Source organism: Vanessa atalanta, chromosome Z, assembly GCF_905147765.1.
Source record: "Vanessa atalanta chromosome Z, ilVanAtal1.2, whole genome shotgun sequence".
Classification (NCBI taxonomy): Eukaryota; Metazoa; Arthropoda; class Insecta; order Lepidoptera; family Nymphalidae; genus Vanessa; species Vanessa atalanta.
This window is the reverse complement of record NC_061902.1, coordinates 14,396,812-14,424,154: the sequence shown is the minus strand read 5'-3', so window position 1 is coordinate 14,424,154 and position 27,343 is coordinate 14,396,812. Positions and strand designations below refer to the sequence as shown.

At 33.7% G+C, this 27,343-nt stretch overlaps 1 protein-coding gene across 3 annotated transcripts in view; it reads right to left on the bottom strand.

The window, feature by feature from the left end:
• LOC125075988 (triple functional domain protein) overlaps positions 1-27,343 on the bottom strand; it is a 78,990-nt gene that overhangs the window by 24,491 nt on the left and 27,156 nt on the right. For all 3 annotated transcript variants that reach the window (XR_007120268.1, XM_047687902.1, XM_047687903.1), the window contains exons 23-31: positions 27,030-27,156; positions 25,870-26,081; positions 25,204-25,336; positions 22,443-22,703; positions 21,987-22,148; positions 21,579-21,661; positions 21,256-21,340; positions 11,911-12,160; positions 2,420-2,492 (exon numbers count right to left, since the gene is read on the bottom strand). Coding sequence is in view for 2 of the 3 variants with exons in the window: in XM_047687902.1 (XP_047543858.1) it covers positions 2,420-2,492; positions 11,911-12,160; positions 21,256-21,340; positions 21,579-21,661; positions 21,987-22,148; positions 22,443-22,703; positions 25,204-25,336; positions 25,870-26,081; positions 27,030-27,156 (1,386 nt within the window). In the remaining variant the exon portion in view is untranslated. The remainder of the gene's footprint in view (positions 1-2,419; positions 2,493-11,910; positions 12,161-21,255; positions 21,341-21,578; positions 21,662-21,986; positions 22,149-22,442; positions 22,704-25,203; positions 25,337-25,869; positions 26,082-27,029; positions 27,157-27,343) is intronic.

The window sequence follows — 27,343 nt, the reverse complement described above, 5'->3', positions numbered from 1 at the left end:
AAATAGTATCACTCCATTGGTGCAAACATTGTTATCACAAATTCGTAGCGTAAAGAGTAGACGAACAAGTCGGGGACGAAGAGGGACGAGTAATATCGGTAAGATTACGGCGATAATTTTGTAATCTATTGGTCGGTAGGTGACAGGAAGCGCGTCGCAAAACATTAACAACGACGAGAGCGCGATACACGGGGAGCGAGCGGCGAGCACGGCCAGGCGGGCTAGAACCGAGCGCGCACGTCTCTGGTGCACGCCGCCGCGTCGCCCGCGCCGCGCGCACTGGGCCCATCGCCAAATTCATAATGCAACCAAACGTTCACTCCCATGACGCATCCACTGAAGAGCGGATACCGTGTTCTTATTACAATAAATCACGTCATTAATACTTATCACTATGCTTGATTAAATTATATTACTTAGCAAATACTGATACTGAAACCGATAAGATTAAACAATAATCGAAACCAACGTAAAAGATCGATTCAAAACAAATTATTTTATGGAATACTACTGCAACACATCGTATTACGAATACTACAAGATACTCTGAAATAAATATTTACTTTTTGCTAAGTTAGTTAAATAAATGCGATTCAAATATATACAAGTTGCATAGAGTATATACGAAGTGGTATTTCATAATATTAAAAAAAAAACAATATTTAGTTTTACCGACTTCCATCAGGCTTCCAATTACTTAGTTAAAGCGTTGCTACAATCCGTTTAATCCAGGTACGCTAGTCTATTAATACCGAGTTAATATTTTAAAGGATTCACAGTTACCAACAGGAGCTGAAAGTAGATCATATTACAAATGAATAATATTTGCAATATACTCAGCTTTTCAGTAATTAAAACAATATCCTTTATTGCAAACAATACTATTATTTCTCCCGGGCCCAACTTCGCTTACAAGGATAGTTTTTAGTGTATGATAATTACATATACGTTTTAAGTTGCAATTTAGTTAGGCAGAAGTTTATCAGCGATGCAGGTTGGTTAGAATAAACATCTCAATGTTTTGCTATAGTTTTAATACATCCTAAAAATATTTGAAAATACGTATATAATATATCAAGATGACCCAGATACGATGGAGAATACATCGTCGGATTCGTGTTCCTCTAAGATGTAAAATTGTTTATAAGAGAAAACACACCCATATAAATATATAATACATATGGTATATAGTTTGTCCTTACTTCTCCTTTTTACGATAACGTTCTCACGCTTTGAAAGACAAAGCAGTGAGTATATATTATTGTGTACCCGATACACGGTGATAACGACAGGATGAAACAATAAATAGACAGAGGATTCTTGAGTGCTCCCTTCCTATTCTTATAGGCTGGGAACGATACTTCACTAACTCTATTACTTTAACGACATTTTAAACCTGCGCCACTGCTTGTAATCATTTCATACCAAAAATATATTGCCAATAATTATAACGATTATATATTACTATTTTCGTTGTGCGTATAACGTTGGCCATACAAGCTTTGACAGTGGTAATGAATTGGAAGGGTGAAACTGAAGGCTAATTTTGGGAGTCAAAGGTCAGTCGGTCAGGATAAAACTCTGCCACAAGGATGTATTGTGAAGCTGGTCACTAGGCTTAGGACGCCACCGTTGTCGGGTGTGAGAATATAACGTATGTGATATCACGCGTCCATACGCCTAGAGGCGTAAGGGACGTAATGAACGAGGGATTAAACGACTAATCTTCAATGATTTGTTTCATTTTTCGTCAACATAGAAAAGAAAAGTTACTTTTTTTTTATATAAATCATGTTACACTATTAATAATAGAAGCGTTTGTTTCTTCATGTATAAGTTGTTGAATTACTATTAACGTAATGTTTCATTTGCATGGCAGTTGCACGTAAAACCCGCTATATTCTTATCTATGAAATAGCTGAAGACTTCACACTTTGTAGATTCAAATAATAAAACGCGTGTGAGAGAGAAAAGAAAACAAAGGAATGTCTCCTATTATTTCTTAGATCAGATAGCTTGTTTGTTGTTCGACAAACAACTGCACTCATATTGCATAAATTGTTATATGTCGAACAATTTGTGTCCCGAGTATTCGCTTCATCTCGGGACGCTGACTCCGAAGAGTAACATGAACCAAGATAAAATGTGACTAATGGGAAACGAGACCGAAACACAAGGCTGATAACATTATTGTTTTAACCGGAAATCCTTACTTTAGATGAGTAATGTTTTCTATGTAGCACTTTCACGTAAATTTATCGTTTACGAAAAGCATCATCCACATATACATAACATTGATTTTGTTACAGGTATATTTGAAACATTATAAATGTAATTTTTATGTTAAAACTATTAAAAGTGAACTACTATTATTCATGAGCGACAGCATCAGAAGTGGTATAGTAAAATATGCACTTACGGAATAATTCCCTTCCTGTGTTTGCCAGGACTTGCGGCATTAGCACTTACACCGGGCTCCGACGACGAAGCTTCTGTCAACAAAAAATAACAATGTTAGTAGAGTGCACAGAAATTTATAAAATTTATAAGGTTAGTAATACCAAACATAAGTATAAAATTATAAAAACTTTACTATCGATTTTAGGCGTCTAGAGTTCTCCCAAGGAAATCTTACAAAAATATTGACACCCTATGATGAAGTCGGTTTGTAAGAGGCATCACCAGCGCCATTTAAAAAAACAGATTTTTGGCTCTTACTTTAAATAAGGGAAGTAAATATTTATACGTCTAATACCTATACATCAATGTTTGGTTTGTGCATCAATATTTCTATATGTGTTCAATAAATAAATAAAAATGTTTTCTAATAAAGAAACTTTTCTGTAATCATAATGATAATTGTTACGGTATACCTACTATAAACTTTTTGATATCACGAACATCTGACAGAAATAGGAAAACGCTCAATAAGAAGGTTTCGTCATCACAATTACTGGTTTAAGTGACACAGTGATTTATTGACATTTTAGTGACTTATTTACCTGCTTTTCAAGTTTACTAACCCCTTTTTTGGATCCGCCGCAGTGCGGTGAAACCTTTATGCAACGACACAGATATTCTTATAGAGAAATGTGTATGTTATTAAATTTATATACTAGTTTTCTAAATAAAAATAGTGATTTATTTAAACGATTTTATTTATCTTGGATATGACATAGTCCGTAATGTAGAGGCGCATTAGTAGGCGCTATGTGGGTCTTGAGTATTTTTTTTATTTTAACGCGCCTTTTTATTTACTTCAACCGTTAACTTGATCCATGTTGTGTGTCTTAGTCTAAATATATTAGTTAATGCTTTTAGGAGTAAAAAAAAATGACACGTTAAATCACATAAACATATGGACGCCGAGGAAGCGTAGTTCATCATATTAATTAATTTACAAAGTTAAAACGTATAACGAAAATTTTAAATGAAACTTTCAAACTATTAACAAGAGTTCACACAACGTCGGAATCATTTAAACTATTATATAGCGGGATTTAACAATTCGAAAAATAATGACAAATATTTGATACCGTTTTCAACTTTACATTTACTCATCGCCAAAATTGTAAAGAATATTAAGATAAGCAATCATCATTTGATAAATTCCAATATCTTGACTGATTGTCATAATCATTACAAGTAGATATTCTAGTTGCCCATAACATTCATATTTTTTGGTAAATAAAAATACATCGGTTTCATTCATTTATACGTGACGCCGAATAGAAGTATCGGCTTCTATATTTGTGCAGTCCCCATTTAGTTCTAACCCGGATAGAGCGGCAATGAATTCATCAATGCAAGTGGCGGATGTAAAGCCGCAACTTTTATCCCAATCCAATCTGTGTGCTGGAGTAAAATGGAAACTTTCTCAAAATTGAGAGGAATTCTTTGCTCAGCAGTGAGACATTAACAGGCTACTTTAAAAGTTCATTTGAATAGTAATAATACTGACTACAATGCAAAGCCTATGGGACTAGAGACCATTTAACTGTATTATGCTGTCTGCACGCAACACGATTTAAAGCCAAGTCGAGTGGTCCGCATTAACACATGATACGAACTTAAATAAATTAACATATCAAGTGGAAGTAAGCCCTGTGACTAAATGTATTTACAGGAAGCAAGTAACATTTCCATATTTAGAAAATAGAACTATAAATTTCTTTGAATTTCAAAAAGGTCACTAAAGTACCAAAATCGGTTTACAATCACGAAAACATGCAAATTGAGAATAACTGTTCTATTTTGCTGTCGACTAAAATAACGAATATTCATATTCATTCGGTGCCGTTCGAGCAAAGTGAACAAAAATTTTAAATAATTTCTGCCAAATGGAAGCTTAGACTCAAACCGCTGAATGCGTTTCCATGTATTTAAATTGCTAGGGCGTATATGACGGAGCAATATTCTGTTCAATTAATTAAGGCTCGGATTTCATAAAGCCATCAGCATAGCCCTTGTGTGTATCTACGTACTCCCGATACATACAAAAATAGTCGCATCAAAAGCAAGCAACATTTTTGCTTTCATAAACTTTATTGTGTAATGACTAAAGTTAAACGAGCGGGGCTATATAGTACAGGAAAAGAAATCAAGAATTTACAATCACATTCTTTTTTTAAAAGAAGGTAAGAGATACCTTAATATCTGCTGAGGAATGTTTTGTAAAAAGTACACGCTCAAACAGTTTTAGTAAAATATTACAATATACGTATTATTTTTCCATGGTTCCGTAAATTAAACCTAACTGGTGCTAGTTTCTCTTTAGAATAATAAAATTATAACGATTTAACACTATATATTCTTGTAAGGTGGTACGTTCCTTGTACCTGTAAGTACACTGGCTCGCGCAAGGATCACCAGCTGTAGCAGCGGTGAAAGTACAAGCACAAAAGTTTTTGCCTCTTTATCACGTGTCAGTGAATCGTTCGTAGGAAAAAATCGATAATCACAATATAGTCAGTCACACGAAAAGAGTTAGTATTCATTGCATGGTGTATAGTTTTTGATAAAAGATATATATTGCGTATATAAACATCGGCATTTCAATTATCTTTCAACGTAAGCGTTGATAAGCTTTTAAGCTTATCTCTATGATGCTAAGCTCGGGTCCTATTAATTAGGTTGTGCGAGTTTAATGCATATCCGTAAGCTTCTATTACATTTAAAGTACTACGTCTTATGAGTCAGTGTGGTAGTTACGATAGTCGAAAGAAGGCTAAGCGTTGGTCCATGGTACCGTATTTCGGCCGCACTCGCACAGATGCGAAGTTATATTTAAATCGACGTCTATAGTACGCTCATCAGAAGCAATGTTAAGGTTGAATTCCGGAACGCTTGCGTCATGAAAATCGCGCCTGGGATAAAGCCCTGACCTTATCTTTTAAGAAGACAATACGTCCTCCGCGTATGATCTAGCAAAAGTACTTCTTGCATAAAACATAGCTTGAACAGCGGCTGCATAATTTTTATGACATATAATGCTAGTTCACAAGAAACCTTCCAAATATTGTTTACTTGATACTAATGTTTTGTAGCGAGTAATGATTAGTAAATATAAGACATTTACTAATTACTATATTTAGAATGAGATGTTTACAATCATTAGCACAAAGTGGTTAACAGAAAATACTTAGCAATAACAAAATAAATATTATCTATAAGTACATTTGATAATAATATTTATAAATACGAATCGAGATGACCGTGTAGAGAATCAAAGGCAAAGGCAAAGGTAGCCGAGTTTTTGACGAACTTTGTGTTTGTAAATCATGTCTTGGTCGACGATAAAGGAAAACGTTATGAGAAAAATCTGTATGTGTCAAATGAGTCTATTATTTGTGTTTCATCAATACGCGCTAGAGTTACGAGTTGGAATGGTGGGCCTTTGCCCACTTTTATTTATAAATGTTTTTCACATTCTGGTATAATAAAATAAAAAGATTTATACTATACTAGGTCGTTTATTTATTTATTGTGGATTCACGTAAGCCTGCTAGTCTGATCAATATGCTGAATCTATACAAAAGCTTTTGTTTTTAGTGGAAATAAAATCAGCAATAGCACATATCCAGCTGTCCACAATTTATAGGTGTGTCGCAGAAACACTGTCTAGGTCTAAAACAAATTAACGATTACGCTCTAATTTTTTGTGACAGAATAAACTCTTGGATTACCTTTTTTATTTTTTTTTATTGACTTTAATAATATTTAAATACTTTCAACAAAAGTCTGATAAAATATTATGCGGAAAGTCGCTTTATATACCTGTATATCTGTGCCGTTTACATATATAATGTAATATTAAAATTTAACTTGACAGGATTGCTTTGCGCAATCCGTTAGGTATTTTTTATTCATTGGCACAAATTCATTTTTGAGAAGACTGTTCGGTACTTAAACGTAAAATGATTATTCTATTTATCATTGTTGTGAAGCGTAACGAATTTGAACTTTCTAGAACAAGAGGTCACTGCGAAACTGATCGAGCAAATAGTCCAGATTCTGTTTAGAATTGATTTTAATCAAGAAGAATGAAGAAAATAAAAATAGGTGACCATTTCAAAATCAACTGTTTTATTACTAGTCATTCTTAATATAAACAGTAGAATTTCGAAAGATAAAACGAATGTTGTCTCTCATAAAGAGATTGTGACACACTTATTATTGGATTAAAATATATTAAACAAAAATAAATCTAACGGAGCCAGTGGCGCCAAACGGTCGTTTCGCCGAACTGGAGCAAGATTCGACTTTAGAATCATTGTCGTATCGTATGGCCTTTAGCATTTAGTTAAAGTAAAAACAAAAAATAATTATCCAACCATAGCCAACAAGTACTTGTCGTGAGAGCTGATTAAGGAATATTAGAATCATTGATTTGGTCGATATCAATAGCAAAAACGGTTACGTGTCAGCAATGATACAAGGACTGTTCTAAGGAGGCGTTAATGTCAGACAAGCAGCTAGCTGGGAGACTGGCGAATCATTTTTCATGCAATATTATAAACAGACACCGCGGCGAACCCGAAAATGGGATAAGAGCAGATTTATTTATTGAGATAACATTATAATATGCGTTGTAAACCTATTTGTAATTTAAAACCTCATGCAGGTCTTATTATATGCTTTAAAATTATTTCTCTTTAAAATTTCCAAGTCAATAATTAAGTTTTGAGAGAGTCAACCACCACTTTCGAAGTTTATTTAATAAATAATAAATTTTGTCGACAGATACGAAACTTACGTCCAACTTTCATAAGTTACGGCGACCCTATGACCTCAAAAAACGAAATCCTTATTATTTCATACTACTGTTATTTGCTTTGGGATTTTTTAACAGTGTCAATTCACTATTTTTATCAACGTTTGGATATAAGCTTATGAATATCAATTGTTTTTACAATTTTTTTTTAAACGGAAAAACTTAATAAATTAGGCTCTTTCAAATATTTTTTTACATCCACAACGTAAAAGAATAAACATAATCTATGTTAATTACTTTTAAACTCGACTATATTAAATAAAATCTATTATTTTAAACATTTTTACCGGAAATCCTAATAGTATCCTATTATCATAAATAATGATATATATTTTAATATTTTTCAAACCTAACAAAAGCTCGATTAAAAACACTTGTAAGAAACATCGGTAAAAAATTGCCACCGTTATAATTAATTCAATAGATCGATATAAACAAGACAACTTCATACATTGAACTCGCAGTGCTGTAAGAAAAACTATTTATTTATACAAAACTGTTCGAGTCACAGCCACTCGGCGATCTAATCACATCCAGCTGCCGGGAGAGGGGAACATTTTGTGAATGAAACTATTTAAATATACAATTTGAATCAGGTCGGTTCATATTGTGAGTAGTGCGTACGGCAAATTATACAAACATTGGAGCGACATACTTGTTATTTTAATATTATGTTGTCATAATTTTATTATAATTAATCCTTGGTTAGTTAAACGTAAAACACGAGGAAAAACATCTAATTCGCATTTTATCAGTTTTGTTTAATATACATGTCAATATTTCCTTATGATTCCACAATTAATGTGATAAAAATGACTTTAACAATAACACAATAATAACGTTTCGTTTTACAATGATGTTCATTGTATAGGAATTAGAGTTTGACGATTTCCGCATTCACGATACTAGTCATTTGAATATTAATATCTCAAATGAGCCTTAATTTCATACGAACAGTATAACGAGGTACTAATCATAATTTTCATACAACATTTCTGAAAATAGTTTTTATGTAATTAATGTAAACACTCACCATGGCGTTTATCCATCAACAGTAATTTCACCATCAAAATTTGTTACGCGTGCCGAAATGAAACGAAGTCGCGCAAGACTCGACTCCTCAGTTCGGACATTATTGTGCAAGACCCGTGCGAGTTGCTATTCAATTTCAAATATGGTAACGGACGTACACACGTCCCATTGGCCGGTCTCGACGTGCAATCGAATCGATCGCGAATCAAATTTATTATAAGTGGTACCTTATTAACAAAAAAATATTACGACTTAATTAACCGTAAATATTCATAATATTATTGTATATCCGTATCGCGTGTAGTGGAAAAGCGTTGCTCTTTTATGCACATCTATAGCTAACCTTACGGGTGATATTTAAGATTCATTATACTCATGTCAAATAAATAAAAAGGTGTAACGTTTTCAAGGATCATATATTCATATTATTAGACTAATGTGATCAACGCTTATGTTATTCATTAAGAAATGCTCGACACATTTCGGAGAGATTACGGTAACGTGACGACGACGACGTGATTTCGACGCTTCCGCTTCGTGACGAACCGCCTTACACATGACATGTCGAGCCTTCATATATCCGATAAATAACGTCAGCGAAACAGGATTATTTAACAACAATAATAAAAAAACTCGAATTGATGACAAGTATCGACGTTGAAAATTATACATCTGTTTTGTATGGAAATCAGGTCACAGAAATATGTAAAGTTGACTTATGAAAAATTATATAGTGAAAAGTAATACAACCGCGCACACTCGTTACAAACAAATCGTATTTACACTAGTACAGTGAACAGTATTTTTTTTTTTAAGTAAAAACAATTACAAGGGATAAACTTTTATAATAAATATTCTATAAAATATTTCTTCTGCCTTTATTTATCCGGGACTGTGAGTACCTATGATAGACACACGGTGACGGTTCTAGAATTTGTAGATGGTCATTTATGTTGAATATACACATTCGTATATCAATAGTATAGTGAATACAGCAGCATTTTAAAATCACCGTTTTAATTACGATACCAATTATATGAATATTATATAATTTTTCCCACGACAAGTTTTTAACGAAAATTGTTTGATTCTGACCAACATTATCACCGAGAAGAGATTATTATTATCAATTTCAATTAGCTAAGAAATATTTATCCAACGAATGTATTATTGACAATACACAAGTAATGAACGTTTATGAAGAATATTCTTAAGTAGTTTATTTCGTGAATTTTCGTATTTGATTTGTCATATAATAATTCTTATACAAATTGTCAGTGAAAAGTTAGTTATTGAAAGTTATTTTATTATAATTACGAGAAATTTAAATTCACAAATATAATAAGCATACTTACCCGACGTAACGTTGTTGTTACCAACTGTATGTGACAGGATCCTTGACATTTTATTGTAAGCCGACCGTAGAGATACTGATCTTGTATTGGTGTAATTTAAGAAAACCGGTGCACTAGATAACACGAGACCCGAAGGCGTTTCACCAGAAGGTACGGGAAACGAGTAAAGTTCGTCAACTTCCCCGGAATCACTGTCATTATTACTGCTTCCCGGTCTACTATTTGTAGCCATCTTCGACTATTCGCAATATCTTTTTTTTTATTTATTATGTATTTAGGTATATTCTCGTAAAATATGGACATAACAATCTGAGCAACATGTTTGAATTTCTTATTCGGTTAAGTAAAGTTCATAAAATGTATATAATTGTATAATATTAATTAAATATGGATCGATTGCACTATGGCTCTAGTTTTCGTGTCTTATTTAGACAGGATGCGTTCAATGTAAAATTAGACGGTTATCTTGTAGAGCGTTCAACGGGCGGGCGCGCGCGTAACCACCGCCCGCCCGACTGACCGAAGCACATTAGCACGCCCATTGAAACAGTCACCGCTTTCGCTGATGCGCTTCAACAATATCAAAAGAATTTAAGCAGCATCTAGCTCAAATACTAGCGAGATGGTTGCGACGCAAATCAATGAATGGCGGAGACAGCGTAAATGCACGCACGTTCTACGCATTAACATGACCGTAACGCCATGTCGCGGTCGTATGACAAAAGTACATTCCAAACAAATGTAAAAATATAAGTTTTTTTTTAGAAATTCGTGAATCCAATGAAAAAAAAACATAACTTAAGTTCGCTTTCGTATTTTTCCTAAATCTACTAGATGCCTACAACTATATACTACTAGAAACATTTGGTACCTACTACCTATGCATATTTGAATGATCATAAATTATGGAAGTATAGCGTATCTAAATTAATATCGAAATATTTCGGAATTCAGCAAATTGTTGTCGTTTATACACATATTATTATGAATAAAAACGTCTAATGTTGTATTAGTTTCGAGATATATATGTGTATGCACTGCACTAAAATATATTTAACTCAATCATACGTAAAGGGAGGTAGGAGGATGTGTGCCAAGCTAAGTAATGTTATGTGGAGTGCACGCCGACGAGTGGCACTTGGCGTCGCTCCCGCGGTCTCTAGGTAACAAGCTCGCCTCTCGACTCTACAAATGATTATTGGCAATCGTTTCGCTTACTCTGGTAAACTACATCAATTTATTTTTAACGGAAACTTAATAACTGGAGATTGCCACCATTTTCCATCACTTACCAGATAAATCCTGGCTGTATTTTCTACTTGCTTTATTATTGTATTTAATAATAACTGAGATGGGAGATTATTTTACGATTTAATAATTTAAATTAATTTTACTAAAACCAAACAAGGTAAAAACGCATTCCCGAGCTGTGTAAAAATGGCCACTAAATAATTACGTTACGTTTTAACAATATTATATGAGGGTTTTAAATTTTTTTAATGAATATCGAATTAATATAAAGATTAAATGATACTTGGAACACGTTCTTTAGAATATTTCGGGCGCGTCGTATATTTTAGTTAGGCTACGTAAATTTTGGTATAATTTGTATGTCTATACTATAGTCTTATCGTATATACTGTGCATTAACGCTTTTTCGGAAAAATATGTAAGAAATGCTGAAGTCACTCGACTCACATTTCTGGGGTACATCATACGCTGGCACGCGTTGTATATTTTGCAGCGTAGCATTTAAACGACGAATGTTAATCGACTTTGATCATGAAACATAACGTGAGCCTGAATCAAACGGTGTAAACGGAGAAGTTTTATGGTTTTAAATTATACAATAAAAAACATTAAATTACATGACACATCACATTGTTGTGATATCAATAGTCCCATCCATACATGACAATAATTTATATTAACTAAAAATCCTTATTTCAGAGTTTGGTTTACATCTTATGTAAGTTGGTTATTGTCATCGAACGTTATGTTTTGCTCAAAGTGACAGCGAACGACGCCGGTTACAGTGAACGAGTAGTACCTTCAAGTTTTGCGAACTACAAATTACCATCTATCTACTGTCGGGAATGAAACACAACATACATTTAATGCATGATGCTTAACGCATAAAGGATATACGATTACAAAACCTAATTGAATTAGATACCTTGTTGGAATAAAGTATATTATGTATATAAAATGATATATATTTAATCTAAAATGCGAGTAGTCTACACTTACCTATAGGTTCTTCGGATGGTTGACTGAGTGGTCGACGGGAGGGAGAAGTTTTCTGATGTGGTTGGGGCTTGAGAACAATGGCGGGTACAGCTCCCTCCTGTGGAGGTTCACCGGGCACGCGCACCAACCACCAGTCGGCACGCATGGCCCATGCCTCCAAGACCTCAACCTGCTGCCCTTTCGTCACGGTCACCTCGCCTGCGCCTCCAGCGGTGTGATCAGCTACCACCCACGTCATCTCCGCTCCAGCCTATAATAAAAGCACTCTTTACTTACATGTATGACTTAATTTTAATCACCTACGTATGTTTATTAAAATAGCAAATGGATAATAAGAGTTTAATTCGTTTATAAGTATTTTATACAACATGTAAATGGTAAGTTAATAAATAGTAAATGGTAGTTTAAACACACTGAGCATTGTGTAAGTTTCTGTGAAACCACCTTTATCTTTATAATAGGCTAGGGAGTAACTATCAGACGCAATTTACTTTCTACCGTCGTCGGTTGGAACCGTAGCAATTCATCTGGTCTATAGGAAACTAACTCCATTTTATATGTAGCCAAGATCTGCAGCGCGGCGAAGTTTTATTTATATCGTTTCCTTGGAAAGCACCCGGCCCTACAATTATTGCTGCGACTACGTTGACATAATAAGATATTTCTCAAAAATTTGAACAAATAAACTAACAATACCTTCCATTGTAGTGGAACTTTTGAATCATGGTATAAAAGATACAAATCATTCGAGTTTAATACGCGTTCAATTCAAATCATCGAATTTCATAATGCGTGAATCCGCAACAAACAAAAAATAAACTATAATATTAATATGATATCGGTAATTATTAATCACCAAGTATGAACATTTTCCTGTGAAGCTCAAGGATATGAGGCTGAAATAACAATTTAGTGCAAGAGTGACAGTGATTATATAAATATTCAGTACCAGTACAGTATCAGTATCGAAAAACCTAAACAAATGAGTTGTATTTTTTTATATTTACGTATCACAGCTGCTAATTTTGCTGTTAACCAATTAAAATTATTAAAACACCGCTATGGCGTGTGCCTATTTCAATTTTAAAATATTCTCGTTTGAGTTCCCCTGGCTTCGTTTAAAGTATATGGGGGACGATTCGTCAGATGCTAAATTGAGTGTACTAGAGAGACGAGATTTAACTATCTCAAAGGCGCAACGATGCATAAGAAAAAACGATAAAGACAGTGGAACGCGCAATTCTAGAACATTATTTTAATAACCTTGACAAAGGTATATTGAAGAAATGTAAAGTTTATAAGTTACTCAAACAAATTCATTTTAATATCTTATTTTAAAAAGTTAAGAAGAATATATTATTTTACAGTGATCTACTTATAACTAACTGTTTTTGAGCGACAGAACATTGATTAGCATTTAGCCACATTTATGGACAAAATACGCATCCTGTACGTCACGAAGATCGCTTAATACCTTCAGATTGGGATAATACCCGCAGATTATGGCCTACGCGAGGAAACAAAATATACTCCCCGTGATAATCACTGCATCAGTTTTGAGTTATGCGTTATGCATCGTTACTTTTCGCATTTCGTTTAAATAAAATTTGACGAAAATAAAAAAGTCTCATGATTAACATATAGAAAAATTATCAAAGATACCACTATACATTCCATTATAATACGTCGAAAGCGAAAAATGAATCGTTTGTCATTGGAAGTTCAGCGAGCTTAGAAAAATGCATTCGATTGAGTCGAAGCGATTTCTATTGTCTTTTTCCGTCTTTCTTTGTTTATGTGAATATACTTATTTGTGTTTTCAACAAACGAACTCGTCAATCGATATCTAACTTGTCTAGGCTCGCTGCTATGCAGACGTTTGCGACATAGACGTAATGATTATGAAACAAAATATATATATGTGTATTTTATTCAAAAGATTATTTTTCCCTATCTTTATTTTATGAACATTTGATGGATTTGTGAATGCAAAACTAGTTTTGGCATCTGAGCCGCGGCGGATATTATCTATTTTTCGTAATAACCCTTCAACGTAATAAGCTCTTTCATGGTGTCATAACAGATCCAATATACCCCGTGTCTTTGCGAATTAATATAATAGTTCGTGCTCTTCTATTAGTGAACCTTGAAAAGATATTTCCATCACTAACATTTATTGAAAGCATCAGATGCTCTTATATCCGCAGTTGTGATTGCCGACACAAATAGCAATTTTGTATTTATGTATTGTTATTCGCTGCGTTTGTAGCCGACGGAGCGTATTATAATGTATTTCTATATTCATAAAAAGTATTATAATTTACAGTCTTTGTATCACGTGTTTTTCATAATATATTGTTATAATATTTCAACTGACAAGGACCCCCCTCACGCCGGCTAAGCCGCGAGCGAAAACTAGTACAGTACATAAACACGATTTAAAAAATCTAAATTTATAATTATACTGTCTAAAAACCTCTGCTTGCAGAAGACTGTGAAACTAAATCCACATAATCCATTACACATTTCATTGCAAAAGCCACTTTCAGACATCTTATAGCTTCACACGTAACGAGTGGCCGACAAATAGAGTAAATTTGATTTAGTGAACATTTTAAATTTAAGAAGAATTTATATTTGCGTAATCCGTTCTACATAACACTGTGAAGCGGTGACAAACGAATGTCATGATATTGTCGTGAGCAACAAATATTGCAAAAAAAAACCTTAAATCACAATTATTGTAACTATTGAAAACGAATAAGTTACAGGAGATATATAATAATGAGAATCAATAAATGTCAAAGGTCAAATGATTTATTTTTAAAGTTAATTTTCCCTACATAATACATATAAAAAAATATATGTACCACCCTAAAGCTATGAGTACGATTCTGCAATTTCATTGTGAGCATAAAATAAAATAAAAACGCGGATAAAAAATTAAGCGATAGTGTTCAACAATAAATTGGGAAAAACAAATACCAACCATAAAAAATGTTTGCATTGTGTTTTGTATTTCTAAACACTCAAAAATACTGCAATATTTTTGTGTTATATAAATGTTGTTTATTAATTTAATTAAATCAATCTTATAAGAATGCATTAATATCAAAGTGTTGATAAATTAACAAATAGCGACATACGTGAGTACGAAACTCTTTAAATGGCACATTGTTTACAATAACCTCAACAACAGATGCGCACATTACCACTCAAGCGATGGGCAAAAATAAATTAAAATGCGAGCGGTATACGTTTTATATTTTACCAAGTGTTACATTATATACGGTGAAATTTATTGTACCAATAAAAAGCGAATGTTTTGAAACGGAAATGTATGTGTATGTACCATAAAATAATATGGTAAAGTGCAACTGAAACATCGTATGACTGAATAGATATGTAAAGTCGGCGAAGGGTTCATAAGGGTGTGTCGAAAAACTAAGCCGGCACTCTTACACGATGTTGCATTCACCTGACGTTGGCGGTTGCCCTTGAGTAGTCGAGCATGGAACGAGCTTGGAGTGTCAATTGTGTGCTGGCGCGAAAGTGCTGAATGGGGCGCGCTCACAGAACTCTGCCTGAACCATGGTAGCGATATTTTGCGCCGGCTTTTATGTTGTTTAGTGGGAACGGGTAAGGGCGGATGCAGAGGTGGGGTAGTAGTCATCGTAAGGTCACGTGGCACCGCGAGGCGCTCAAAACGTAGAACGGCGGGCAGCGGGCGGCGGGCGGAGACGCGGGCGCGGACGCGAGCGGCAATGAGCGTTGGTTGCGACCCGCCTCGTCCGGTGCGGCGCGCGGCGCTGTCGCCACTGCCGCGCATTGTGCCGCCCGCTACTATCGTTCGCTATCTTACGGGCGAAGACCCGTTCATTACGCAGCCTCCGTATCGAGCTACATTTCCGAATTCATATGTGTCAAAACCTTTGTGAAGAGAACTTCTAATTTCTTTACGCGGGAAGGTATTGCACTAATTAATATGTACCGATCGATTTGTAACAAAGGTAACAAGTATAATATTTTGAATCATCTGATATTTTTTAAATATTCTAATAAGATTAGACTATTATTTTTTTCTATTAAAGTTAACATTTTGTTTTAATTATATTTTAGACAGTTCGATACATAGACTAATTACTTGTAAAATTTTTCGTTTGTTTTCATTAAAACGAAAAGAAAAACATTACAAAAGCTTGCACAAATTATGTAAAATATAAAATGTTGTCACTAGGATACATTTTTATAATAGCCCATTGGAATACAAGTACAACAATGTGTATCTAAATAATTAAAACCAAACTATCGAAGCAAATAAATTGTAACAAAAAAAACATTGACGTAAAAAACAAGAGACCAATCATACTTCTCGCTGAATATAAAACTTTGTTCTGAAAAGTTTATTTTGCATGCATTCTGCGCAACGACAAACAATTGACATATAACGACATGTAACAAGAGCTCTTTAATAATTGTCATAGGTTAAATATTACAGAAGATGAAAACATGTTTTATGTTTTCATCAATGTCTTGGTATAAAAAATTGTCCATAGATATTGGCAAGCGTAAGCTTCTCTTACACAGCGTGGATCAACCATGTGACTTAAGACGTTATAACAATAAAGAGTATTCATGTTAAGATGTAGAATTTGACGTATAATCTTGCAAAAACTTCACCCTAGTAAAATTACAATCACGCAGTATCTTCTTCGATTATACAGAAAAATACAGAAAAATGAAATCCCTGAGGGTGAAATAATGCTAGAACTTTTGCTTTTTAATACTTTTTGCTTATGAATTATATAACTAAACCTTTAAAATAATATTTTTTTAAATAGAACTCTAGTATTAATTTTACAAATTGTCCTAATAAACAACAAAACCGAAAAGAAAAATTGTAGGCGATTACAAAGATGTTACGAAGTTAAATCATCCTAACCCCGTTGACTTGGGATGTGGAGAGGTTGGTTTACTCGAGTTGTGGAAACAAAGCAGAGCCAAGGTTCTTTTACCTCCTCGGAGAGTTAATTTCTGCAGAGTTGTTCAGCATAAATAAGTCAACCATTAGAGTGGTGGTCTAAACCTAACGAACAGGCAAAATAGGTGATTTAAAATAACAATATTACAAAAGTTAAAAAACATAGCCGTAGAGATGGAAAGTCAGTTCATTTGAAATGCGTTTTAACAAAGGAATCGCGGAAACGTTGATGTAACACAAACATGGAAAATTCGAACGCGCAATGTACAAATTTAGAGCTCTGCATAAAAACAGTTATATTTTTATTTTTATATAATATACGATTAAAGGATAAGGAATAAATATGTGTTAACCAATTATAACAATCAAAAATATTATCAGATGCAGATTCCCTAAATCTCATTAAAAATCGTAAGTTATCGTTGAAAATAAAAAGACTGAAATCGATACATCATTGGCAAAATAAAATATATTTTATATTGAATATATTGTTACAGCGGAGGTAACGACAACAGAGTATATAGTGTATCTAATTAAGTTTGTAGCGAAGCCGAGACTCATTAGCGACGCAGCGAAAATTACTAAGCCTCGCCTTTGACACAACTAAATTTATTTCTAACAGGATGGCTCTTCCTAGATATCTGATAACTCATTTAGAAAGTAATGCATATTTTACACCAGAGAGTTGTATTACGTCGGAAAGACTATAAGACGAAAAATCGCTTTTCATACTAGAGTATGTTTTGATAAAACAAAATTGTTCATAGCATCAAAATTTCAATAAAACTCCCCACTGTGACCACTTCGCTGAAAGCAATCTCGATATTGATAGTCGCTGAATGCATTTATTACAAACCAATTGGAATAAAACGTCTATTAAATGATTACGCTATTGTTTGTATTCACTAATTGAATTTTTAAATCTATAGGTTTTTATTCCATGTGAAAAGATTTTTCATAATATTACAAGTACATGTAATTAGTTTTCCAGTTTAAGTAAGACTGCAGCCTATAAATTAATTGAATGCAAATTTCGTTTTAAACACAAAGTTGCAACACGCTGTATAAATTTTCGCAAGAGTAATTTTCTTTGTGAGTTGCCCTCATAATTAAATTTTCTCTATGAGATATGAGGCATATGAAAAGAAAAAAACAAAAAAAAAGAATACAGAACGAAGCAGCATTTAGAATAAAAACCTTTGGGTTTATAAATTCATTTCTTCTCGTTTAATATTTGTTTCATTATTCAATTCAAGATAATATTTGCGCAATTAATAAATTCGCTTGCGTCATACCTAGGGAAACAAAACCCCGGAATCCCGGTAACCAGGTCAGCACACGGTCAGTAAAATTATCAATACTAGGATTCCTGGGATTTCCTGGGGGTCATTTACCTTTATCGGGAAATAAAATCGATATCAACAGGGCTCTGGGAATTGTACCATAATACAAAGGTATATTTTTAATACTATGCTCACATATATTTTATAATATAAATAAGACGATGGGAGCATCGTCTCAGCTGACGTATTTAGTATAGTATAAGGGGTAGATCGTAGTTTGTCCAAAGCAAACTCATTGCGTTCCAGAGTCGTAATTACCTTGTATTCGATAGTGTGTGTACAGCGCTAAGTGGACGTGACTTAAACAGTAACGGTGACGTTTATTCGATTTTAACTGAAATGACACCTATTCCATTAATATTGTTACTGCCATCGTTTACAACAACGTATGGAATCTGATTTAACACTCGTAGAAATTATTCCTAATATCTCAGAAACGTTTTATTAATTTTTGTTACACAATTACATTCGTTAACACGATAACAGGTTTAGATTCGTTCTTATTTTTTTGAATAATATCTTGTCTAAACTCGTAAAATTGTAAGCATCATAAGGTCTTTATTGTAATTATTTACGGTCGACGCAGTCCAAAGCTCTCAAGTCAACTAGGCGACTAAAATGAAACTTAGCAAAGTTATAAAAAAATCAGCAATGTTCCGACTATTGTTCAGGTTTGCATTTCCCTTAGTAATACAATTCATTCATTCATTAATTTAAAGTAAATATATTTTAACACTATCAGCGTGCCACGCAAAATGTAAAATATAAAAATAACATTTCGTATATATATAGGACAGACTTAAATATCCTCATCCTATTCTGTATTGACTAATTATTTGCGTCATAATTTCGTAAATTCTTTAGTATATCAATTTAAATACATAAACCTGATTTAAATGGCATGATGTCAAAAATACTTATAGAATAGTATTAGCAGTTTGTTTAAGCTGTTCCACGCCTGGAACAGTACCCACAGAGGCCTGTCTACTGTTTGAGGAGTGTTAAGCTATAGTCTGACATGCTGGTTCAGGGCGGGTTAAAGGCAGTAAAAGCTTGCAATGATAAACTTCACACATCATCGAAACATATCTCAGACATGCAGATTTTATCATGACTTGCCTTCACCGCTAAAGCCAGCGAATTATTGCTAATTATGAGATACGTAAATTCGAAAAATCCGAGGTACGCGCCGTGATATTAAGCGTTTGCTTTGCAGACGACTAGACTATCGCATTTTTTTATAATTTAAATATATAACACATTTATTTATAACTTTGATATTCTCTAACTTAAATCAGACACAATAAAATATAGCTGTAAGATATATGTTGAATTTGTTTTGTGAAAAAGACAGCCGCCTCTTCATCTAGTATAGATTAATATAGAGTAAAAATTTAGTTAATAACCCGTAAGTGTCCCACGGTTGGGCAAAGGCTTATGTACCCTTTGGGCGAACACACGCGTCAGAATTTAATCCGACATAATATGCAGGTTTCCACAAGATGTTAATCGAGTGAGAGATGAATTATAAACACGAATTAAGCAAGGAAAACGTCAGAACTGCTCGACCGTTTTATGTGGTAGTTCTATACGGTACCTGTACATCTACTTCTAGGTAACATTACTTCAGCGGACTCCTAACGTATTAGAAGCAGATTTTACACCTTAAACCTGTTACACTGTATTCGTAAATGTGTTTTCGTAGTTCTATTGTATGCTAATATCGTAATATGAAAATATCGTCAAACATAATATGTATACTTGAATATTGTTTTACGCACCACAACTGACATGGCACGGGGTATTTTAATGAAAAGCGTTTCGGTATTTTGTTTTAATACTACATCATAAATAATATTCACGAGTGTTATCTGGTCGATTGGTCATTTCCTCGTTCGCTCTATCGACTACATATCTACCGTATCACCAAGAGCACATTGAATAACATTACTTTTGGTTATAGTAAAGGATTTTAATACGAAACCGGGCTGAGACTTACTAGAGACTTAGTACAACATTTTATGATATGTAATTCTAGCTTTTTATAGTCCACGGACAGAGCCACGTAAAATATTAAATCCCAATAATAATAATATATTTTTGTGGCATTTTATCGTCTAAAATGCGGTTATATCCATTTAAAATTTAGTATATTTTAATGTGTGTCACGTGAAAACGATCTTTTATATTGAAAATTATGTTCGATTACGATAACTTTATCTTGATAATGTTTTGATAACATTAACACAAGATTAAATAAATTACAAAGGAATATTTTGAACACATTTTTTTCAATTTTAACTATTACTTTAAGGGGTATTTTTCACTTAAAAGGTTATACTGGGATAAAGTCAGATGAATTAAGAGTAGTTTTTTCTTTTTGTAGTGCGTTAAAAACCGATTACGCGATCACATCACCTAATACAGCAATGAGTACGAACATAAATAAATATTGTGTACTTAGTTTTCATATCTCAATGTTGACCCCAAAAGGGTTCTTTATTTTTTATAAAGATATGTCGGAAGTGAGGGGTGACTTACGTATAAACTGTGGATTCTATAATATATTATGTCAAGCTTTGAGATCTCGCGTGACATTCGTTTACGAAAACTAATCATAACTGATAAACACAAAATAAAAAAGATAAATAAGATAAAAAGATTTTTTTGGATAGGGTTTTTATTGTATTAAAAATAACTCGTTTATGTACTAAAAGTTATTTTAAAAAAAAGTTTTTTAAACAATACTTTTTGAAGAATCCACGATAATTTGATTTTGTGAATTTCTTTGCTTATTTGTTGTGTTTATAATTTATCTTGGTATTAAAGGATAGTGAATAACATTGTTACAAAACTTGTATAAGGTAGAAAGTTTACGACTGTTTGAGTATTGTGGGAGAATAACCGTCTACCTACAACGAAGCAGATTTCTGAAATGAGCTCTTACGACGCTTCTGAATAGAACGTACAATAATTACAATCGAACGTCTCCGGTCAAATAAAGTAACACTTGTGACTTACCTTGTCTGAGTCGGTCGTGTTGCCGCTGCCGAAAGACGCCAATGAGTTTCGATCAAGATTGTCTGTGTCGGTGTCTTCGAAGTCTCTGTAAAATTATCTTCAGTTAGTATTATGATTCCGTCATTTTAATCGTTTAGATATGTTAAAAGGTATAAACAATATTGTAGATCATACATTTTAATTGAATTTTGTTTTCAAGTTAATGAGACGAAATTCAAATGTAGTCAACATATAATAATCGATCTTATAATATTTTGTAAATATTTTTTTATGAAACAATAGTCGTGTCCGACAAATGTATTGAATTAGTCTTCCGCACGTACCGACTGGACCGCTGCGAGCTGGCGGGCCGCGCTCGGGCTGGACTGCGCGGAGGTTGCTGCAATGCCCCGCTAAAGTACGTTTCCTACAACAAATACTCTTTTTTAGACTATGTTCAAGACATGGCAACAAATATTTTGACAGTATATTTAAAGTATATTCCTGTTACGTTAAATATTTCTATTCAAAGTAACGTCTCTTTACAGCAAATGACATAGCAACATTTATATAAACCGCTTACATAAAATTGAATTCGGTTGTATTACGATTATCGTCGCTGTGAATACCCTTCAAGTAGGTTCTTGAGGTAAAATAAAAATGTAGGTGTCGTAATACACCAGCGACATGTTAAATTAAAGCTATTTTGATTAACATTTAAATGTTCTAATGATTTATATTGTAAAAGTTACCTGTATGACTTCTCTTAGCCGACGCACCCACGTCTGCTTAACGTCTAAAGAAGGCGCCTTGAGCACGATGCGACAGTCGCTCGCCATGGGTTCGCGGCCCGTCCACACTGAGAATTTGCACTCGTCGCCTTCTATGTGCTCCGTTACACCCAACTCGGAAGTCTAAACAACATATAATTAAATTCGTAACTACAATCCAATCTACTTTTAAACAAACCTTTATTTCAGATTTGTATTAAACGTAACCTTGTTATTATTAAGCACGTAGTTTTGATACGCAATTTTAATACAACAGATATTGCAATGTCTCGAATAAACGTGCATCAGCATGTTATTTAAGAAACTTTATGGATTTTATTTTAAAATGATTATACGAACATAAATGAGCAGATACTAGTGGCAGAAGCCAATGGCTCACGATGTCCTTTAACAATAAAACTTCTGTCCGAAACTTACCATAAATTTTGTCTTGAAAATGTATTTGGCCTTGCCATGTGTGTCCTTGACTTCTTTCGCGAGGAGTAGGTGCAGATCGAAGAGGAACACCCGCCTCTCTCGACATTTCTTGATAATCTGTCGGAGGTCCCACACCTGAAAAGAATCCTGCAACACCACTTCGCCTAAGCTGTCCATGGGCACGTCGCATCCTTCCAGGTTCGACAGGTGCATAGCATCATTAGCCTTTTTCGGAACCGAGAGCATAACTTCCAATCCGTCCTGTGAACAATGGACATAATTTATGAATCATCATCGGCAGTAACGCATAAATTGTTATTAATAAGTTTGGAACAAAATTAAGTGGAAAACAATTGTAATCAACAAAATAACAACCAAGGCAATAATGAAAATCGAATGCGTTTCTATTAGGTTTTAATATTTAGCAAATACTTTTAAAGGAACGTAACTCATTTTTTTTTGTTCGCTTCACTAACTAACCGTTTGACGAAAATAATAATAAAATAAAAAAGGATGCCCATTGAAAACCTTTTGTGATAAATATTTTCTGTTTCTAAATTGAGAGAAAACAAATAATAACATTATAAATATAGTTTATTATTAAGAATATTATACACATTTGCACATACAACGTCATCCTTCGCAGCGGGTCCGATTTTATTCGTGCGATAGTTATTCAAATATTTAAGCATCATCACGATCACTATATCTAAATTTACACCAACCATATCATTTTATACCGAAAGTAAATGATATAACAAACACTGAAAAGCACTACTCACTACGAATCTCGACTGACTGTGCCGCTCACAAATGAATCATGAGGAAAATATTGGTTCGAACTAATCGTCAATTTACAGCGTACAGTGGACTAGTTTATTTAATTTCCAATATCACGTATGCATTGTATAAACTTAAGTGAACAACAAACATTTTATACTGATAATGCCATTACAAAGCACTGAACCTCATTAGCAGCGGAGATAAGCGACTAAATCGAATCGGAAGTAGAAAAGAGCTTAGAAATAGACAGGATTCCCGAGTTCTTGTCAACACTAGACGAATTACTCATCGAAGTTGTCGCTCAATTATTTGTATTTTGCTCTAGGAGTATTGAGAACACATTTAATTAACTCTTAGACGCTATGATACAACGCGAAACTGTCAATCTGCTTGTGATGGCGTGATAAGTGATGCTGATCGTTATATAAGAAGGTACGCGACTATGGCAGAGCGTAGACGATAGCGCTGAAGCCACATTAACGAGTATTGGGACTTGTAATATTAATTACTCCACGATATGTTCAAGTGTCACACGAATATTACACGAATCCTTTGCACTATGCTATGTATTTCCGTGAGTAATTTTGTTAAAATCTTGTTCCCCCCAGCTAGTTTAGATAATGAATGTCGCAGAACTCGTAAGACTAATTAACCTTCTGTAACAAAAGCATTTACATTAGCGCCGCGGCCATCGCGCTTCATTAATTAATTAGATAGTAACTATTGCAGATTATAAGATAAAGTACAACATGCCCCGCTGCGAAATTACTCAATTTGCTTCCAATACTAAAAACTATAACTTTTATTTATTTAAGCCGCCTTTAACGCAATGAGTAGTAACTATACTTTTAAGTATATAATATTTGTTTGAATCGTTTTATTAATAAGTTAAATATATTTGAATATTAATTCCAAATTGGCAATTCCTTAATATAATAGTTACTTACTTTATACATAAATTAAATTATTTTCTTCAATTGCTATCGAAACATTTGACATATTTTATAATTAAAACAATATATCTATACAGAATAATTTACCGACAATTTCATACAAAGTTAGCAAGGCAACAGCAAACAAATAATCAATCTTTGTTTATGATAATAATACATTAAAACTGCAAACAAATGATTATATAATGGTTATTAATATTAACTATTTGTTGTTGTGTGGTGAAGTCATTACAGTAAGGATCGTAAACATCCAACCCAATTGAATTATAAGCAGGCGATTGCAAATAGGGCTCACCGCGATTTTCAAAACACGGATCACGATAAATTTTAGCACAAATATATTTACATCGACATATGCTTCTTATGGAGTTATTTTTTGTAACAAGGACCTTTATCTTATCGCTCCCTCTTATCACTGGATGCTAGTTAGAACATGATAAGAAATAATAATGTAAAAGATTAGATTATGAAAACGGATTCAATATTCTTCATACACGAATAAAAATAAAAGTATTAAATAATTAATTTAGTTTGTCATTAAGCCCGACGTAACTGTGACTAAAATAAAAATATTACTCTTAGAACTAAGCGAAAAACGGGTGTCATTTCTGTTATTTCCGTATTGATATATGATTCCGTATGATACACACAAAATAGTTTTTTAACGTTGCATTTTAAATTTTATTATCAGTTTCATTTTTTAAAGAGAAATGGCAATGTCTCATTTTAAGAAATTGCTAATATTTGTATTTACCCCCTTCAATTAGGCTTAAAGCTTGTGTAAAGGAGCGGGGACAATAGGCAAAGGTGGTCATAGTCGATCCTGCGACTTTTTACATCGCTGGGTGGCCAGTAAACCAGTAAATTGCACTGTTGACGCTTCAAATAAAACCTTAAAATAAATTACATAAAACGTGATGTCATAAGTAGATTGAAACTTTTATTGTTACTTCGTGTCAGAAGATACATAATATAATATCAGTTCATTCGTATAATTTGTAAGTATCGTAGAATAAAAATATTACCTTAATTTCTCCCTGTCCCTCGGCACAGCACGCTTGTAAATCTTTGAGTAACAGTTGATATTTCGTTATTCTTTGCACTGGTTTTATAAGATAGGCAGCTAAGGGATGTTCCAGTTTCTTCTTGCGTTGAACCCTGTTGTTAAATATTAAAGTTTTATTCAAATACAATTTATAGTCCATATTTAATGTTTGAACTTCTTCAACGACTATTTTTTTTCTAATGATCAAATATATATATAGAAAAACGATTGCTCTCAATTATAAGACAAATATAAGAAGTTAGATGAGCTGAGAACGAAAAACGAGATGGTCGAGTGGTTAGATAGTGGTTAGATCATCTAAACCGATAATTGTGGGTTCATCCCCAGGCGAAGCATCGATAAATTTTAATGTGCTTAATTTGTGTTATTAACTCATCTCGTACTTGGCGGTGAAGTAAAACATCGTGAGGAAACCTACATGTGTCTAATTTCAATAAAATTCTGCCTGATGTCTGCCGCATAGGAGCACCGTAGTAGAATTAGCTTTAAACCTTAACCTTAAAGGGAGAGTAAGGTTTAGCACAGCAGTGGGCACTTTACAGACTGTTACTTTACTTTAAACTCTTTTTTTTAATTATTAGACAAATAAATAATAATGTATATGCGTCGATGGCTTTGCACTTGCCTGTCGAAGTAGTCGCCCGCGTGCTGCACGACGGCTGCATTGCTGTCAGGCTTGTTCCGGCAATACGACACGTACATGTCAAACTCGCGCGCCCATGTTACGAAGCAATGTCCCACGTCCTCGGGCATCGTCTCGTACTTGTCCAGCTCGCGGAGGAATACGCGCTCGTGGAACCGATGGATCTCTTCAATGTTGCCAAATATAAGTTCTTCCTAAAAAAACATACGCAATTGTCTATTATATGTTATTCCGTTTTTGCACCGTTTTATGTTCACAAAACGAAGCAAATACATAAACAAGGGTTTTTGTACAAGATTCAGTGTATATATTAAAATTAAGTGTATGTCTTGTTGAATTCTATCAGCGCTGATTTTTTGCTAGCAATAAAATAAAATAAATATATTTAAAAAAAAAATAGTGAGACGTAGGCCATCCATCGATTGTAATCTTTCTATATATAATAGTTGTCTATTATATTATATATGTCATCGTGTCGACTCGTATCAAAATTAACTACAAAATGTATGTTTCATATAATTTTGGCATTAGGAGTGAATATATATAGAGTCGAGATGGCCTAGTGGTTAGAACGCGTGCATCTTAACCGATGATTTCGGGTTCAAACCCAGGCAGGCACCACTGAAATTTCATGTGCTTAATTTGTGTTTATAATTCATCTCGTGCTCTGCGGTGAAGGAAAACATCATGAGGAAACCTGCATGTGTCTAATTTCAACGAAATTCTGCCACATGTGTATTCCGCCAACCCGCATTGGAGCAGCGTGGTGGAATATGCTCCAAACCTTCTCCTCAAAGGAGAGGAGGCCTTTATCCCAGCAGTGGGACATTTACGGGCTGCTAATGCTAATATATAGATGACTTTATATAAATAAACGTCGCAGAAATTTAATGTATTTTACTCTATCCACCAACTAATATAACTCGCAGGTCACATCGCTAAGTTGCTAAACAATCGATGCTAAACCCAATCATGGCATTGTAATCAGTTTATTTAAAATTAAAGTTTTGTAGCTTCTTTAGTTCTTTCTCAACAAATACGATAATGTACAATTTATAACTACTTTAAAATATTTCAACATGCTTATTGATAAATTATTTCACACATCTGAAATAAGCTGACTGGTTATATGGTTTACATACCTTTCCTTGAAGGGCGCTGGGCACTGCGGCAGGGTCGGTCCGCATTTCGCGCAAGTAACATGTGATACACGTCTCCAAATCCTTAACATATGTACGTTCCGTCTGCAGAAGCTCAGCCATTATAAACCTAAACAAGAAATTTGATATTACACACTAATTTTACATATAATCTTTCGTTACTACCTAAAACATTTCCTTTTATGCAATGAAGTACTACATTTCGACGAATTAAAGAGGTGAGGACAAGCAACTTGCAATAATAGAACAGTTTTCTTAGTTAAGACTCATAAACTGTTTCTAGATGTAAAGTGATA